Raw genomic sequence first — 20,082 nt, 5'->3', positions numbered from 1 at the left:
ATAAATAATAACTGGAAGTTATTTAAAATACAAAACAAGAAGAAAAAAAAGTGAAACCAACAGCACACGAACACATTAAGATTTAAGATTTTGTATAAAAGCACCTGGAAACAAGGCAGACAAGAGAAAAATTCATAGAAAATACTCTTCATTATAATTCATTAAATTAAAACCAATAAAAAAACACATAAGACAACAGTCATGCTCACAAATCCCCAGATGAAGGACAACTTTTTCCTTCCTTTCTCATCTCCACAACATATCTGGGCTTTGGTAATTGAGCAATTGAAACTGCAATTGCCATTACTATCTACAACAGCCTTAGGCAGTAAGAAGAACCCCCAAACCACAAAATTATCAAGTTACCCTAGAAGTGGTATGAAATTTTTACTCACATGCCAAGCCCCACCAGGTGGTCCTTTACCAAGCACTATATGGGGAATATAATTATGTTGTTCTAGCTTCCAGTGCAAAACTGGCGGGTAGTCATACCCAAAGTCAGCATCAGGATGAAGCAATGTATCAAAAAGCACTGCAACTGGGTTTGAAGAGCGTCCTTCGAGGCCTTCTGACAGGTACTCCAGATCCTAAAGTATGAAAAAAAGTGGTACGTTCATGCAACTTTTACTGTTCATCATGGTATTCTGACATACCATGAAGTTGAATTTCAACAGAAACCACAATTAGTTCAAGCTGCATTTTAAGTAGAGATAAGTTTAATGTAGAGATTCAGTCAAAACACTTTTCAGAAATAACTGCCATGATTCAGTTCTTCTATAGCTCTGAATAATACATTTCACTCATTTAAAAATTACATGTTAATAACACAGTAATACCGAGGCAGGTCAGTATTTCGAATTCATTGTAGAAAAAGAAATATAGGGACAAACATTCAGAGATCAGAGCAACTTAGTAACATTTACATTTATAGCTAGGGGACTGCTTTTAACAAAGAATTGCTAGTATTTCTAGAAGCCCCATTTTGATAAAGCAAACTTGGAATCTAAAAACATTAAAAAAGCCCCTTTGACAGCTCTTAGGTAGTTCTGACACTAATGAGACGGGGAACCAAAGAAACCTTAGCAGATATAGTAGATACATGAATGTGGAAAAGAATTGTTTAATAATTATCTAGCTTATAATGAAGTTAAAGAAGTTTCAATAGAGGTAGACATGGCCCAAGGGGATGAGAAGTGATGTTTAACGCTTGCATTGTTGAGGCTGGCTGGGACAGGAGATAGTCCCTGAGAAGAAGCAGCAGTGGCTCCAAGAACCAGCCAAGACCGACCTTGTGATTTGGACAGAAGGTTAAGAGTTCACCGTGAAGAAGACATACAGCCTTCATCTTCACGACCACCAGACGACCACCATAAGGAGGCACTGCGCAAGCGCAGTTGAGAGGAGACTATGGAAATGGCTTCCTAGAGCTAATTTTAATATGAAGCGGGGATAGGTAATGCCTATGTATAGGCGTATTGCGAAACTCTATGTATATGTAACACTTGACTGTATAAATTTACAGTGAACTGCCAAATCAGGTGCGCACGACTTTGGTGGGACTACCCCCCGTGCTGCCCAGCGCTGAATGAACATACCTACTTTACAATCTCAGCGATTGTGGAGTCTGTTTTCCGCACGTCAGTTTGGCGAGCCAGGCAGGAGACTCTCTGCTCGGCTGCGGGACCGGCTGCGGAGCGGACGCCCCTCGGCGCGCCCCGAGCACTTTCCTCGGAGGAGCCTCTGCTGCCAGCTGCTCACCGTGGGAGCAGACAACGACCTCCTGAAGCCGCGGACCAAACGGTGTGTTCTACAAGGGGAGCCTGTAAAAGTACGGGCCGGGGCAGCTGGTAAATCGCGCAGAGACGTCTGGCGTGCAGCGTAGTCCCCGTATGGGAGGAGGGTACCCTGTATGGTAACAAGGGGGGATTTGCTGACCGATAGAGCGGCCGCTAGCGATCTTGAGGGTAGATCGAGCAAATCCGGGGTGACTGCTGCATCCCAGTATCGCGAGCCAGGACGGACCTGTCGATGACTGGTATATAAGAGGCAGGAGAAGGGTAAGCGCATCCCCTGTGCAATTGCGCTTGGTACATTTTTGGGGTAAGTGGACCCCCTCGCAATTGCGCTTGATACATTTTTGCAGCTGCTGAAAGGTTATCAACTGGAGCAATGATTGTATGGTACGAATGTTGGGAAATTTAATGTTAAAGATTTTGTGTGAGAATGTGAAAATGTTATGTTGAGCTTTATATGTGTATATATGTTTGTTAATGTGTAAATATCTAAAACTGTGGATTGAATGTTTGAGTAAAAGAGACACAGCTCAGCTGCGGAGCGTGTGTGGAGTTCTGCTCCACAGTTTCGTAACTCCACAAGGGGTACGGCCGGAGACAAACGAAGTGTGACTCACTGATGATTTGAAACTTGAATTTATATGTTAAAGTTGTAATTGTAAGTTTGAGTTTGATTATCTTAATCATTTTGTGGTGTTGGTTTAAGAAAGTCCCTGTATGGTGCATCGCATAAATGTGGGTATTAGAATGGTGTCTTTTACATCCAGGAAATGAGTGTACGCCCTCATATGTCCTGGAATGTGTGTGGTGTAAACAGAGGTTGCAAATAGATTGTGGCGGGGATACTGAATGCCCTGAGTGTGGGGTTTGGACTCCCTGGGATAAGAGGGAACGAGCTATGTACACAGTTGGGATTGTTTGTGGTTGGAAAGATAGCCGAAATAGTGAAATTGGTGTGTGAAAAGGAAAATTTAATCCCGGAATTCGGGACATGTGAGAGAAAAACTGGGACAATTCTATAAAGAGGTATAAGAAACAATTTGCATGGAATCGTATTAAAAGGAGAAGTAATAAAATGGGAAACAATCAAGGGGGAATATTGAGGAAGAGTCCTCTGGGTTGTGTTATTACCCACTGGAAAGATATTGTTGGGACCGGAGGCACGGAAAATAAAAAGAACCTTATTAAGTATTGCAATCAATGGTGGCCATTATATAAGTTAGAAGGTGATGCTAAGTGGCCACTTAATGGGTCAACAGATTATAATACTCTATTACAACTAATGTTGTTTTTAAGGAGAGAAAGAAAATGGGATGAAGTTTCATATGCAGACATGTTTTTCACCCTCCGAAACCATCCGGAGTGGCAAAGGGACTGTGGAATAGTACCCCCACAGGACCCCATGGTGCTCGCAGTTGAGCGAGAAAACAACAAGGAGCTTAGAGGTAAACTGAGACGGTGTTGTTCGGCATGTAGTATTGGACAAAGATGTACAAAGACAAATAAAATTCATCAGGTACCAGAACAAGATCTAACTGATTTGTTTAAGCCTCCCCCTCGACCACAGGAACAGGATGCAGACTCGGATAGAACTCCAACGCCCCCGGACAGCCCTGTATCTTCCCGTACTAGGAAAAAAACTACCTCAACAGCTTTACAAGCACCTCTCCGAGAGGCGGTGAGGCCGGATTGTGGAACGATGTTAATCAAAGTACCCTTTTCTACTGCTGACCTAGGGGAATGGAAAAAGGTTGCTAAAGATGATAAGAGTGATCCGGTAAGTGTAACTAAACATTTCCAATTTATTGTAAAACAGCATAACCCTGATTGGAAGGATATACAGCTATTATTAGAATATATGACCGAAACAGAGAAACAGCTGATTTTAAAAACAGCAGGGAACCTAGCTGAAGGTCATTATAAGATCACAGGAGGGGACGTTAAAGAATATTTCCCTCTCCAAGACCCAAAGTGGGATGTTAACAGATCTGCACATATGGAAAGATTGCAGGGGTATCAGGATTGGATTACAAAAGGAATGGTGAGGGCAATCCCCAAAACTATAAATTGGTCAGCTTTATATGCAGTCAAACAGAGTCCTTCCGAGTCTCCATCTAAATTCCTGGATCGATTGAGGGATGCAATGTGCCGCAACACACTGCTGGATCCTGGGTCAGAGGTAGGAATACAACAATTGGTCTCCCTGTTTTTGGGTCAATCTACAGGGGATATAAGGTGCAAACTTCAAAAATTACGCCCTACAGAGGGTAGGAATTTAGAAATATTATTGGATGAAGCATGGAGAGTATTTAGTAACAGAGAAGAAGGATATAGGCAGGGGCAAAGAAAATTAATGGCTGTTATCCAAGAAGAAAGAGGAAGAGGGCCTAGGCGAGGCTTGCCCCGACTGGGCAAGGATCAATGTGCTTTGTGTAAGAAATTTGGTCATTGGAAAAAGGAATGCCCAAAGAACAAGAAGGAGGATCAGGGGGCTCAAACAGGAAGAACAGTAGCCCATGTGGAGGGAGATTGACGGGAACCTGGGGAATCTACCCTAGCAGATCCACTGGTTATAATTAAGCTAGGGAAAACACAACAAGAAATAGAATTCTTGGTAGATACGGGGGCAACATACTCGGTTCTGAACCAAGCCTTGATGCTCCTGGGAGATTATTATGTCATGGTGAAAGGAGCAACTGGTCAAAGTGAAAAGGCATATTTTTTTAAACCTTTAGAATATAAATTAGGAAAACAGTGGGGCATTCATAAATTTTTATATATGCTCAACTCCCCAAAGGCACTTTTGGGAAAGGACTTGTTGGAACAATTGGAAGCAAAAATTGTATTCGAAAAGGGAGAAATTACTCTGGAGGTAAAAGATCAAGAATATATTCAAATATTGAGCCTAACCTTAACCAGTCTCCCCCTAGAAGGAAACATTAACGAGGACATCTTAAACCAAGTGTACCTGGGGGTATGGGCTACCGATGCACCTGGAAGAGTGAAAAGTGCCCCCCCTGTTGAAGTTAGGATCAAGGAAGGCCGAAAGTCGGTAAGGATTAAACAATATCCCCTAAAGAAGGAAGACAGAGAAGGAATTCGGCCAGTGATAGAAAAATTTTTGCAGTTGGGGTTACTAAAAGAGTGTGAGTCTGAATTCAATACCCCTATATTACCTGTTTGGAAGCCCGATGGGTCATATCGGGTGGTCCAAGACTTACGGGCGGTGAATAAGATAACTGAAGATCTTTACCCGGTAGTGGCGAACCCATATGCCCTGTTAACGGTATTAACACCTGAATTAACTTAGTTTACTGCTTTAGATTTGAAGGATGCTTTCTTTTGCCTCCCTCTCCATGAAGCCAGCCAAAAATTATTTGCATTTGAATGGGAAAACCCCAAGAGTGGTCAAAAGACCCAGCTCACTTGGACGGTGTTGCCACAAGGATTTAAGAATAGCCCTACCATTTTTGGCAATCAGCTTGCAAAAGACTTAGAATCCTGGGAAACCCCGTCTGAGGAGGGAAAGCTGTTACAGTATGTGGATGATATCCTGATCGCCACCAAGAAAGAGAGAGATTGTATAAAATGGACGGTGAGTCTGTTGAATTTCCTGGGACTTCAAGGGTACCGGGTATCCAAGAAGAAGGCACAGGTAATACAACGCAAAGTGAATTATTTGGGCTATGAAATTAGTGCAGGACAAAGAATGTTGGGACAAGCCCATAAAGAGGCAATATGCCAAACTCAGAGACCTCAGACAGTGAAAGAGTTACGAACTTTTCTGGGAATGACAGGGTGGTGCCGATTGTGGTTCTATAATTATGGATTGCTTGTTAAACCACTGTATGCACTAACAGCCACTGAGCAGAAACACCTTGGGTGGAACAAGGAGACCGAACGAGCCTTTGAGCTACTGAAAAAGGCTTTGATGTCGGCCCCGGCCTTGGGACTCCCAGATGTAAGTAAGCCGTTTCTTCTTTACTCACACGAGAAGCAGGGCATTGCCCTGGGAATATTAGCACAGAACCTGGGTCCATATCGACGGGCTGTTGCCTACCTCTCTAAGCAGTTAGACACGACTGCGAAAGGTTGGCCTGGATGCCTGCGGGCGGTTGCAGCTGTGATACTAAACATATAGGAAGCCCGAAAGTTTACTCTAGGCCAGAAAATGACTGTTTTAGTGTCTCATACAGTATCAACAGTACTGGAAACAAAGGGTGGACACTGGCTCTCTCCACAAAGATTCCTGAGATATCAAGCTATATTGGTAGAGCAGGATGACGTGGAGATTGTAGTCACTAACATTGTCAACCCAGCTTCTTTTCTCAGCGGGAACACAGGAGAACCAGTACATCACGACTGTTTGGAAACCATCGAAGCACCATATGCAAGTTGCCCAGACCTGAAAGACAGCCCCATGGAAAACGGAGAAACCTGGTTCACAGACGGAAGCAGTTACGTCCTAAATGGTAATTGACATGCGGGATATGCCATCACCACCAGTCAAGAGGTAATAGAATCAGGGGCTTTGCCCATGAACACCTCCGCACAGAAGGCAGAAATAATTGCTCTAACCCGCGCCCTGGAATTGGCCCAGGGCAAAGTTGTGAACATTTATACGGACTCAAAATATGCCTTTGGAGTTGTACACGCACATGGAGCAATTTGGAAGGAGAGAGGACTATTGAATTCCCAGGGGAAAAATATCAAACACGCAGAAGAAATTCTGAAGTTACTGGAAGCTGTCCAGCTCCCTAAGAAAGTAGCGATTATGCATATTAAGGCACACCAGAAAGTGAGCTCAGATTTGGAAAAAGGAAATGAACTGGCGGACAGAGAGGCAAAACAAGTGGCCAGAACAAAGGTAAAAATAGAAGGGGCTTTAATTCCTGATAGACAAATCTCCCTAAAAGGTAAGCCAGAATATACCAAGGAAGATCAGAAACTTATTACAGATTTAGAAGGGTCATATAATGAAGAAGGGTGGGCTCATACCCCACAGGGAAAACTAATCATTCCCTCTTGCTTACTGTGGCATTTGATACGGGAGGAGCATAGGAAAAGACACTGGGGGACAGAGGCTCTGTATAAACATTTAATAAGAGAAATTGTGGCTAAAAATTTATATACCACAGTGAGACAAGTGACTCAACAATGCGATCTTTGCCTTCAGACTAATCCTAAGAATACCCCCAAACTAGAAATGGGTCAGATTGGGAAAGGCAATGGGCCTGGACAGCAATGGCAAATTGACTTCACAGAACTTCCAAGAAAAGGGGGGTATCGATATTTACTAGTATTAACTGATACCTTTTCAGATTGGCCAGAAGCATTCCCAACAAGAACGGCTAAAGCCCGGGAGGTAACTAAAATATTAGTGCAAGAAATAATACCACGTTTCAGGGTTCCAGCAACCATGTCCTCTGACAGAGGACCACGTTTTGTCTCAAGGATAGTACAACAAATTAGCTGCCATTTGGGTATAGATTGGCAACTTCATACTCCATATCACCCCCAGTTGAGTGGTCAAGTGGAAAAAATGAACCACTTAATCAAACAGCAAATTGTAAAATTAGGACAAGAAACAAATCTAACATGGCCTCAGTCTCTCCCTTTAGCCCTTTTGCGTATATGAACAAGACCAAGGGCAAGGGAAGGACTGAGCCCCTTTGAAATGTTATATGGAAGACCCTATGAAATACAGAAAGGGGTGCCTGTACAAGCTGGGGACGAAATTGTGACCTCTTACACGATAGCATTAAGTAAACAGCTCAATAAAATCAGGAAACATGTGGCTGGGACTCGAGAGAGAGGTTTAGATGGACGTGTACATAATATACAACCTGGGGATTATGTATATGTAAAGTCTCTTACAGAAAAAACCCTGGAACCACAGTGGGAGGGACCATTCCAAGTACTACTCACCTCCTTTACTGCAATCAGAATCAAGGAACAAAACGCTTGGATTCATCACACCAGAGTGAAAAAGTCACCCAAAACTCCATGGAAAGTCACCACAAAACCTGATGGATAATTAGTTTTTACGCGGTAATATGGGCAACCTTGGGGACAAGGAGCATAACATGGGATGGGAACATGTTTGTTCAACGCCATGAGAGTATTACAAAATAGTAAATTAAACAGATTGCTGGATATGTTCACATTTTGCTAAGGGTCTTGGACAAGGCTACCCTGTAATTGCTAATTAATGAACACTGCTGCACTTATGTTAACCTCTCAAATTTGGAAAAAAACCCCAACTTTTACATTTAATGTCACAAGATGACACTTCATGGGGATTCACTGAGATATGGGAAAAATTAACCTCCTGGTTGCTAAATTTGACATGGCTGAAACAATTGTTTGTCACTGTAATAATGATCATTCTCTTGTCTGTAGTCCTTTGCATAGTGGTTCAATGTGGCGTTTGGTGCTGTAAGAGTACAGGGGACTCTTACAGTGAATGGAGAAAGAATGAGTTGTGACGAAAACTTGAGTCCAACAAATATTTTGAGAGAATAAGGAAACAACGCATTAAAATACTAGAGTTAGATATAGTAAAAGAATTTACTATTTTCTAGAAAAGGGGGGACTGAGACGGGGAACCGAAGAAACCTTAGCAGATATAGTAGATATATGAATGTGGAAAAGAATTGTTTAATAATTATCTAGCTTATAATGAAGTTAAAGAAGTTTCAATAGAGGTAGACATGGCCCAAGGGGATGAGAAGTGATGTTTAACGCTTGCATTGTTGAGGCTGGCTGGGACAGGAGATAGTCCCTGAGAAGAAGCAGCAGTGGCTCCAAGAACCAGCCAAGACCGACCTTGTGATTTGGACAAACGCCAAGGGACAACTGAGTCTGCGCAGGGACAGAAGGTTAAGAGTTCACCGTGAAGAAGACATACAGCCTTCATCTTCACGACCACCAGACGACCACCATAAGGAGGCACTGCGCAAGCGCAGTTGAGAGGAGACTATGGAAATGACTTCCTAGAGCTAATTTTAATATGAAGCGGGGATAGGTAATGCCTATGTATAGGCGTATTGCGAAACTCTATGTATATGTAACACTTGACTGTATAAATTTACAGTGAACTGCCAAATCAGGTGCGTACGACTTTGGTGGGACTACCCCCCGTGCTGCCCAGCGCTGAATAAACATACCTACTTTACAATCTCACTGACTGTGGAGTCTGTTTTCTGCATGTCACTAACTTTATTATATTTTGAAATAATGGAGGTATTGCAAGTATTATTTTTTAAAATTAATTAAAACTAGGCTTATTTTACAAAGCAGTTAATGTTGAGAACAATTTCTAGAACTTTGTAAAATGTTCACATTTCAGCAGCTATTAATCAGCCGTGTTCTAAAAATTTCATGATGTAATAGCAAATATTTGAAGAGAGAATAAAGATTTGAAGAAAGAATTGGCTGTAAAGCCAATTTTTGCTAACAAAGACAGGACAGTTTAGCTTCCTAAATTGGGAAAATATCAGCAGGTCAGGCCAGGATGAAATACATGAAACAAACATCTGTAGCCAAAAGCGTGGGCAACTTACTCTCCTGCCAAAAAAATAAACCTTGAGACCTAAGATAAGCATGACATGCAAACAGCACAGCACTAAAACAAAAACAAACAAAAACCCCAAACCCCAAAACAAAACCCAAAGCCGAACCACCCCTACCTCCCCACTACAAACACATATGCATGTTTGTATTTCAAATAAATTAGTCACCCAGGCAATACAGTTAGTGATAGCATTGTAAGTAATCCATTGGGAGTATAGTGAGTAGAGTAGAAATCAATGATAACATGGCAAACAAATGGACAAGTGTGGAGAAAAATGGAGAAAATTTAACTAATTAAATCAGAAAAATTGTATGTATACGAGGATAACAGATACAGCACAAGAGCAATTGTGAGTGCAACGCAAACACTGAAGGATGCATACTGCTCAGGAAAGAAAAACGGGTTGTGTTTACAGAGGATGTATGTCCCTAATGTTACTAAAAATGAAGCCTTAATCAGAATTGTACTATTTAGTAACATTTTAACTTGAAGTATGTGTACTTGAAGTATGTTAGCAGCATGTGTTCTTTGATGATAGCACACAAACATACTAGGACATGAAAGCTGGAATTCCTGCATCAGCTACTCACTGACCAAGTGGTGCTTTAGACACTTTAGGCAAGTAGTAAGAACACAACAAAGGGCAGATTGTAAAACCAAAAACACCACAAACAAAGAGCCCTCAAGAACCACAAAAACCACCACATGCCCCAGGATTGGATCTAATGGTCACAAGCTGATTCTATTTAAATTAACAGAATAACAAAATAATTTATTAATGCCTTAGAAATAACATTAGGTAAGTAGGCTGGTTCTTCACAATGCAATCTGCAGAATTTTTTTGGATAAGTAGTTCTTAAAATGCATTGCTTTTCATCTGAAGTGCCCTACATATAATTTGTAACAAGCCACTGAAGAAGGTATATACTGTTCTTTATTTTACAGATAGAAAAAAGAGAGCCTGAGAGATAAAACTAGTTGTTTGAGGCCACACAGTTACTGAGCTTTACTGGGGTCTAATTCTTTGTGGGGTGAGAATATTAAGCCTTTTCTTGTCTGTGGCACTACTTATGTAAGTTGCAAAAGCATTTACACAGGATTATTAAAGAAAGCCTACGGTTTCATAATCCAGCTTGCAGTAGGAAAAGAGCTAGACAAGATGGCAAACAAAGCTTACTTGATCAACAATGGAAAGATGTCGAGCTTCTTCTAATTTTGTATGTAGAACGGGGTTTGGGTGTATAGCTTCAGGAGATAAATATGGCCTGTATCCAGAGAGCAGATAAGAAAGACAAATTCCCGAAGGTCCATTTCCTATTAAAGAAAGAAGTTACTGCTTCAGTAAAAATGTCAATAACCTAAAGTTTGTAAGTCACTAAATAAGCAGCAACAAAATCATACTGAAGTAGTATAATGACATACTGTCCTGATTCAAAGCACCTTATAAACTTCACAGTAAAATAAAGCCTACCATAGGAACTTCTTCCAAATAAACTGAGCAAAACCTTTTTCAGATAACAAGGAACTTATGTATGACTGTTTTTACCATGAAACAAAATGGATATAAAGGAGTTTCATAATTTAGTATGTCAAATTCACTGTTCTTGTGTGAAAATGGCCCAATGGGTAAGATCTGGTCTGTCTGTCAATCAAAGTGATACCCGAACATTATTGCCATCTTACAACTTTGCGTTCCCATTTACACTGGGTACTGTAAAACACAGAACAGAAAGACTATCTAGAGCATATGCTCTTCAGGTCTGCCCATAAAATGAAAGGAAGAAAGAGGCAAGCAGAAAGCTGAAGACTGCAAGTCAGATGAGAAGTTACAGACACAGCACAATAGCAATGTAAAAGTGAAGCTGAGTGAAGACAGATACAGTAGATAAGTGGTGAAGTACAAGAAACTCATATAAGACCACATTCATCCTTCAGCAACAATATCAATTCAAACATCTTTCTATATCCTTTCTGTAGCATTTTATAATTCATACATGTGCATTATTGCAATTTTAATATACTAACTTATTTTCAAAATGTTATTAAAGATGTGAAATTGATGGGACCAAAACATTACCGTATGGTAATTATTTCTATTTATTTGACTAGTATTAAACAAAGTAGGGGACCATATTTATAACATGCAAATAAAGAAGTAATGTTCATGTTGTAAAGTCAGATATCAAAAGCTAGGGAAGGCTAAAGTCAGAAAAGTATGTGGTATGATACAGAATTTAAACACGTTACTATGTACTGTTATTCCTATAGCTCCTCTTCCTCATTAACTGAATGAAAAGCACAGTGTTCTCCTAATGAGGCAGTATTCAGTATTTTGTCTTTGTTTTCATCTAGAGTGGCACACATGGTATTTACCAGACACTATTCAAATCCCAAGCTAAAGTTACTAATTTATTCATGTTTTTATATAGCACTTGTTAGGATGTTAGCTCTTACTTCCTACCTTTTCAACTCTCCTTCTCAAGAGTTTACCCGTTTCCTGTTCCCCATCACCTTTGCAGACACTATTTCCATCACCTGTTAAGAATCCCATTTCTCCAATGCCTGTCTCTTCTCCCTTTTCTGATTTCCCAGTCTCTAAATCCCCCATCAGTTTGCTGAGACCCTGTTCATTCCTGGTCTCTTCATACATTGGATCTCTTCTTCCTCCTCCACCAGGCTACACTCATCACTCTGGTCCCCAGTGGCAGTATATCCCATACTTTATTACAACACTCTGCGCGTAGACCAGTCACAGCCATGGGCTATGAGAAAATCATTTAGGCTCACTACAGATGAGTTCTTCAAAGGCTGAGATTGCTAAGTTATAAGAAATCTTCAATAAGCATGTTTTCTCTGAAGGCCTAGAACCCAAATAAGTATGTGAGACGCACAATGGCTCCTACCAAACAATTTAGTTTTTACACCCTAATATGGAGGCAAAAATAAAGGCATTAGAGTGCCTGTGTACTGTAAGGACCACAAAGCACTGGAAAAAGACTGTCTAGGAAAGCCATGGATTTCCATCACTGGGATCTTCAAGACAGTTAAATCAAAAGTCTGTAATAAAAGGTTTAAATATTGGTGATCCTTCCTACATTATTTCCCAAACCACTTTGATTCCTATTTTGCCATTTACAAAAAAGACCATAAAGAATCTTTCAGACAGTAAAAATGCTCTTCCTTACTCTCACACTGTTCTACCCTCCCACAACTAGATCAGCATGAGATAGCTGGGTATGCTTCAGTCCAGGAATTTAAAGCTTAAAACACATTCAAGCCCCGCTCCTGTCACCCACTTGCCACATAAGATGGATGCAAGAGAGAACCTCAGCAATACGGTGAAACCATCCATAACAACATCATATGAAGTTGTGAAAACATTCTGATTATACCAATAGTTCATGAGCATTGCCATGACTGAGTAAATTCTTACCTGGTTTCAGAATTACATCTTGTGCACAATAAAGAAATATGTTTTTTTACAAGTGCACAGCTAGGTTTTTTTCCTAGTAGGTTGTAAGGGAAGCTAATCCACAATGGAAAGAGGAAAATACGTGCCATATCCAAGGGCACCATGCTAAAGATTATTCCTACTGTGCAAGACTAAAAAGAACCAAATGGATAACAAAAGTTGCAAAACAAAGACTGGCAAGGGCCAAGGAAATTACTGAGGATGGGATTATGTTAAGGTGAATTACTGTCACTGAGCTCCCTAGCCACTCCCCGGGGACCATCCAGAAAGCCGATCCAAACCCAGCTCCTATTCTTTGAGCAGATTGAGTCCAAGGGAAAGAAATTCCCTTGTAGATATGCTCTCAAGAACACACAAGATGAAGATTCAGCTGCAAGGTCTGCAATTAGACTTGCTATGATTTTCTCAGAAAATCCTTGGGGAAAAAAACAAACAAACAAAAACTTTTTTAAATGAGAAATTTATACCAGAGGAGTTTGCTCTTTATTTACACACAATACCTCCAACAACAGCTCAGATCGCAACTGAGAGATACTACTATTATATAAACTTTAGATATACAATCAATATACCCCAAAACCCCATGGCCCTGTTCATTTAAGGAACAGTTAATATTTTGTTTGAATACCAGCAGAAGCTTCTCCTAATCAACAGTAAACTACAATACAATCATTTTTACATTATGTGTCTAAATTTAAAGCAAATAATCAACTTCAAACATCGTAACAGACACGTTATTTGGATGAAAATTTAAAACTGTGTTTACACAGTAATGATCAAAACTAGTGCAGAAGGTGAAAGTGTTTAGCACAGAACATACTGTAGACTTAAAAGCTCCAGCGTGAAATTCTTCAGTCCCAACTCATTCAAACGGAATGTATCCATTTCTTCCGAATTTCTTGAAGACTTGTACAGCACAGAAGTTACTTAATATTACCACAGTAGCTTAGTACTCTATGCAGAACTGCAGTACAATATGCAGCACAAGCTTAGAATCAAATCTTAAATTGGGCATCATACAAGGAAAAAGGGGATGGTGAAGTTAAAAAAAGGGGAATATAAGTTATTGCTCCATCATTAAGTTAACTGCTTATACATGTGCCATCTTTTTCTTTTTGATTAATAAAACAGTGCAAGGAGAAGATGGCGGCACTAGGAAGCTAAAAGTATGTTTAACTCCAGCTGTACAGGAATCACACAGAGAAGATTAAACCAGTAGACAGTGCGTGTTTATGGGGGGGATGACAGCTCTTTTTGTATTCTTCTACTACATTATTAAATCATTTTAGATCCCTTTTAAAGCTCTTCAGACAGCCAATTAATTACTGATAATAGGCTGCCAATGGAGAAGATCAGCTTGTGAAGTGTCTCAAACATGTCTGTGAAAAAGCATTTGGGCTATGTATTTGTTTTTCATGGAGAAATAGTCAAGGCAGCTGTGTTTGGTGTCAGCACATAGAAAGGCGCTCTAGACAAAATAAGTATTGAGCACAGGTATTTGCATAATGCATATCTGAAAAACTAAACAGTGAAAACTGAGTCATTAACCATATGGCAAACCTATACTAAGGTTGACAAAATGCCAAGAAACTGTTGCTCTTCAACTATGATGCAGAACTCAGCAAGTGATTCACGTCTGTCACATCCACGTAAGTCTATTACATGAGCACTATTTTAAGCTATCATGAAGAGAGCTTTGAGAACAGGCGCTGTACAAACACCAATCTTTCAAAGTTGTGGAGATTTACTGCAAGCACATGACGTTGAAACATGATTCTCTGGAATCTCTGCTTGTTTGCAGGTACAGTTAAAGCTGTTGGTTTGCTGTAGTCCCAACAGCTTTGGACTAGATTACTGAAAACCTCCTTTACTCCAGATCTTTTCTTTATCCCTTCATCAAGTCATGGCAGTAAGGAGCTGGTGAGCAGCTGTTGCTGAAAAACCTTGGCCCAATACAAATCATCCTAGCACTCCCAATTAAGCTCTGTACCTAAGGAGCCTGCTCCCTCTGCTATCCTGTCATTCAGCAAGCACAAGTATTTAACTATTTAATTAAGACTACAGTTTATTGTTTTAAACTGGTTGAACTGACTTGGATTCAATTCGGGAAAGATGGGACAATATTCGGATGTTAGTGATGGATGCAACAAAGAAAAAGGCAATTAATGAGAGAGGTTAGCATCTAACCAACATACAGCAGACATTTTACATGATGCTTTTCACTGTTCCATCTGACCCCACAAACTTATACTGGCGCACCATCAACAACCTCCATGCAACCTGATGTAGACCTATCACATTAATCAAACCCTATGTGATCAAGACTAGAATCAAAACAGTTCTTCCGTTAAGACTCACTTATCTGCTGCCAAATCATGTGGCTCATTTTGTCAAAGCACAATTTGAATTAAAATATACTCCAATAGCAAGTTCCTTAACATAATTTTATGGTACTGTTGTTAATCATAACAACTGTGTTACTCTGATAAACATCTTCACTGTAAGGATGCTAAGCGTTTGTTATTTAACGATAAATGACTTCATGCAGCAAGGTCTATAAAGGCAATGGCAGTGACAGAGAATCTTAAAAGTGAAAAAACTCACCTATTATTACTACAGGCAGAGTAAGGAGTGAGTCTCCAGGCAGAACAGTTTCTTCAATTAAAGGCATTCTTTTAATCTTCCTCCCGAGGCTGTCACCAAAATACTGGACGAAGGAATTCAAAAGCTGTCCTTCGGTTTCAGGGCCGCTGTAACTTCTAATTAAGAAGGACAGATGGGAGAAAACTAAAATGAAACAGTTGAACTGTTGTCAGAACAGTCTCTTCAAAAATGAAGTTTACTTTAAAAGCTACAGAATTGGCAAAACTGAGACCAAAACAGATATGCTTCATCCAATCTACAAAATTTTACTCTTCAGCACAGCTTTTCTAACAGAAGATTTTTAAAAAGTCCACTTTCTCCTAGAAAGTCTACAGAAGGACAACAAAAAGGCACAGATGGCTCTGCAGAGCTGCAGATTTCTAATTTCAGTTTATACGAAGCCAAAGTATAACCAACAAGCATTATTTTGATCCCACACACAGCAGAACTCATCCTCATTATCCTTATCAAAAGAAGAGAGATACACACTGCCTAGCCAATTAACAACATTAAGGCCCGCCAAAGGCTGAAGGAGCAGCTAATGCACAACAGCAGCCGTTCGCATCCCTTCCTACCTGCTAAGCAGCACAGAGGACTGCGTCTCAACAAATTTCTGTTCGGGTAGAAGCAAGGCTGGTTAAAGCTGGCAGTGGCGTTGAAGATGGAGAAAAGTGTGATCCCTGTAAGCCCTAGACACAGCCCATTTTACCACTGTTAAAAGAAAACTTTTTATAAAAGGAATTGCCATGCAGTCAGCTCAAGCTACTGCACGGCAGACTGCTTTCACCCCTAGTTACCTTCCTAGATTTCTCAGTTCTTTCTCTGCAACATCTACTCAGGTTCTCCTCATAACTCTTCACCATCTAAATGTGCTTCTAGACTACGAAGACTTGTGTTATATTGCTTCCTGTTTAATTATTTAGGACCCCTTTCTGAAGCCTTTCCAGGCCATTGAAGAAGCGCACACTATCACTTTAGCCAGAAAGGCAGGGGAAAATTAAACATAGTCTGTTATTGGCAGTTATTTTATTAAATCTCCAAAATAAAACTTAACAACTTTTTAATTAAAAATACCCCAGTCAACCAATCTAAACACTTTTCTCTTTACAAACACAGTTTAATTATTAACTTAATAAATAAAAGTACTCTTATTTCCTAAGAACCTGCGTATCTTAAAGCTATTCTAGGATTTCAGGGATTATTTTCTACACAGGACCAAAAGTGTAAGACACTGATCCAATTCCCACAGCCTCCAAGAAGCCAGGTACGCTACGCACCATCTCAACTCCAACAACACCGAAAGTTCTGCTACGTATTTCAAAAGCCTTTACTCAATGGGGAAGTCTGAAGTAAACTTGAGACAGAGCTATACAGTAATAACAGCACTAGCACACTATATGTAATACATCTCTCTGATGGTTATTTCCATGTTAAAAAGGGTGGGGAGCTATTCTAAGGTTGTATTTATTACAGAAAGCAAGTACTTGATACCTGCATTCCTTGCACTACAACAAAAAAAGTTTGCAAATTAAGTGCTTACTGTCTGATTACAGCTGCACATTAGCTCTTCGTGATCTTGGAGACACATAACATACAACCAGCATGAGTTAGATGAAGACAAGCAGAGGTCAGAGAGAGGATATCTAATTATCACACTGCTTTTTTCACCTCTGCTTTTAGATAGGCACAGGTAGACTATATTATTTTCTGGCCTTTGCTCAAAGTTAACTAAAGCAATACTACCCTATGCTTTGCGAAAGACAGGCTGAAAGGGAGCATGCATGTTTTAGTGTGGTTTTAATATACTTGCTGTGCTAGATGGAAGATAAAAACCAAAAGAAACATTTCAAAGCCTCTTTTATGGGATATACACACAGTGCTGTAGGCTACAAAATAATCTTTAACAATAAAAATGTTGCTTCTGTGCAGCTTAGACAGTGCATCACAAACTACCCAACTGGTTTAGCACAGAATCTAATTTTGCACAGAAACATCCACATACAACACGCAGTTTCTCAGCTGTTGTCCAGACAAAGCAGATGAAGGACTGTTGTCAGGAGCATGTTCTTCCTTTGCAAGAAAATCATACCAGAACTCAGTAAGATCTAAAGTTAGGGGCCACCTTCTTCCTAACCTCTGAACAATACTGAAAGACACCAAGTACCAGAAGTTTTTATCTTGATAAAGACTCATGGTGGATAGCTATGCAGTGGTGGGGATTTGGTCCAAACATCTACAGCTCTAGTCCTGCAGAGATGCAAGTGGGCACAAAGATGAGCCAGTTCCAAAGCTTGTGCTTAGTTTACCCGACGCTGGTCATACCACATAATCTAGAGAATCACGTTCTGTCAAACATTCTAAACATGTTCTTTTTTTGTTTGTTTTGCTTTTTAGTGCTTTTCAGTTAATTACTTCTATTTTTAACTGATGTGAAAACCCATTAAGAGAAAAAAACACAGCACATGCATAAACGTTTTTCTCCCTTTGGATAAGAAAATAATTCTTTCATAATAACTGCCTTAATTTGCTGCAAGTTATTTTAATAAAAGATGCTTTTTCCAGGTAGCAGTTTTGAAAGATCCTAGAATTCCCTACATACTTTTAGCAAAAAAAAAAAAAAAAAATTAAGTAAACTGACTGTAGTGGGCGGTTAACAGAAAACTCGTTATATAAAAGGAATTTAAATTTGGTCTCCAGTCGACGCTTTGGGAAGCAAACGTAACACTCTCCGATGGCTGTTTTGGTTTTTTTGTTTTTGTTTTTTTCTTTTAAGTAGCCGGGAAGAGCGATGCCCATCAGGACCGGGATCCCCGACGGGCGCAGCGCTACGAAGCCCGAAGCGCACCCCAGCATCAGCCCAGGCTGCGCTTCGGCGTCGCCCAAGGTCACAGCGCGCCTTCCCGGGCGCCACCGCCGGCCCCGCGCTTCGGCCGCCAAGCGCCTCTGCCCGCCGGAGCGGAGCGGAGCGGGGCGGAGCGGGGCGGGGGGGCCGGCGGTGGGCGTGCGGGGCCGGGGAGCGCCGCCGGGGAGCGCCGCGGCCGCCCGCCGCCGGCCAGCAGCCCCGCGGAGGCCGCAGCGCCGGCGGCCGCCGCGCTCCCCGCCCGCCCGCCGGTCTCGCCGGTCTCGCCGTCCTCGCCGGCAGCGCCCCCGCCCCGCTCCCCTCACCCCGCTCCCCCGGCGAGGGGGCGGCGGGCAGCCGCCCCCCGACCCAGCGGCCGCTCTTCCCCGCCGCCTCACCTGAAGTGACCGGCCAAGGAGCAGCGGCAGCACCACACGGGCATGGGGAGCGCCGGCGGACTCGGGGCGCCGGCGGGGCCCAGCGGTGAGGCTGCGGGGGGACGCCGCCGCGCCGCGGCTCCCGCTCCTCCTCCCGCCGCTGCCGCCACACTGGGGCCCGCGCCGCGCCGCGCCGCGCCGTCCCTCCTCCCCGCTCACATGCGGCAGCGGGTCACACGCGGGAGGAGGAGCCGCCGCCAGCACCGGCAGGGCGGGGAGGAGGGGAGGGCAGGGCGCCGCTTCCTCCTCCCGGCCCCGCCGCGGCCCCGTGCGCCCAGGCGGGCGGCTGCGCCGCGCCCGCTGCCCGCGGGAGGATGCGGGCCGCGCCGCCTCCCCCCCCGGGCACGGCGGGGCGGGCAGCCGCCGCCTCGCACCGGCGCGGAGGGAGGATGAGCGGGAAGGCGGCGCAGCGGCGGGGAGACGCCTCCCCGGGCTCGGGCCGCCGCGGCGCCCCAGAGGCACACGGCCACCCCCGGGAAAGGCGAGGGCCGCTGCTCCGCCGCCCCTCCGCCGCGGGTCCTGCCCGCGCAGGCCGCGCCGCCGTCCCGCCGCCGGCAGGGGCACACCTGCGGCCTCGCCTCGGCCGGCGGCGCGGGGAGGGAGGGGAGGAGAGGGGGGTCTCCGGTTCCCGAGGTGAATTACAGCAGGCTGCGGTGGTCACCCCGCCTTCCACCCGGCCCGGAGCTTCCTGCTGTGCCCCGCCAGGTTTCACACGTGAAATGCGCAGGAGGAAGTGGACAGGAATCGAACCAGGTTAAAAAGTTTCGAGGCACCGCTTGACTAACGGCCACCTCTTTGGGAACACTACTTCATGGGAGTTCTGTTAGCTAACGTAAACTGTGTCTTACCATGAACGCTTTGCAGCTCTGCTTATTGGGGAGAGATCATTTCTTGCCTAGTCTTTCCCTCGTCACAGAGTGGCTGAGGTTGGCAGGACCTCTGGAGGTCATCTGGCCCAAACCCTGCTCAGGCAAGGCCGCCTGGAGCCGGCGGTCCAGGAACACGGCCACTTGGGTTTGAATATCTCCAAGGGTGGAGACTTCATGACCTCCCTGAGCAGACTGCTCAGGTGTTTGACCACTCTCACAACGAAAACATGTTTCCTTACGTTTGAGTGGAATTTTCCTCTGTTTCAGTTTGTGCCCGTTGCCTCTCGTCCTGTCCCAGGGAACCACTGAGAAGAGCTTCTCTGTCGTCTTCGTTCCCCCCCATCGGGTACTTACGGACATGGATAAGATCCCTCCGACCCTTCTCTTCCACAGGCTGAACGGTCCCAGCTTTCGCAGCCTCCGCTCGTAGTAGTCGGTCTGCTATCTGAGATG

The 20,082-nt window shown here is 43.0% G+C and overlaps 1 protein-coding gene across 1 annotated transcript in view; it reads right to left on the bottom strand.

Moving 5' to 3' along the window:
- The window catches only part of OSGIN2 (oxidative stress induced growth inhibitor family member 2), a 29,992-nt gene extending 10,622 nt beyond the window's left edge, over positions 1 to 19,370 (bottom strand). The window contains exons 1-4 of the mRNA XM_069779639.1: positions 18,722 to 19,370; positions 15,446 to 15,600; positions 10,547 to 10,683; positions 396 to 587 (exon numbers count right to left, since the gene is read on the bottom strand). Coding sequence (XP_069635740.1) covers positions 396 to 587; positions 10,547 to 10,683; positions 15,446 to 15,600; positions 18,722 to 18,765 — 528 coding nt within the window. The 5' untranslated portion in view covers positions 18,766 to 19,370. The remainder of the gene's footprint in view (positions 1 to 395; positions 588 to 10,546; positions 10,684 to 15,445; positions 15,601 to 18,721) is intronic.
- Between the last annotated feature and the right edge of the window lie 712 nt (positions 19,371 to 20,082).

Source organism: Haliaeetus albicilla, chromosome 3 (assembly GCF_947461875.1).
Source record: "Haliaeetus albicilla chromosome 3, bHalAlb1.1, whole genome shotgun sequence".
Classification (NCBI taxonomy): Eukaryota; Metazoa; Chordata; class Aves; order Accipitriformes; family Accipitridae; genus Haliaeetus; species Haliaeetus albicilla.
The sequence above is the reverse complement of the archived record's forward strand: the minus strand, read 5'-3'. Positions and strand labels throughout refer to the sequence as shown.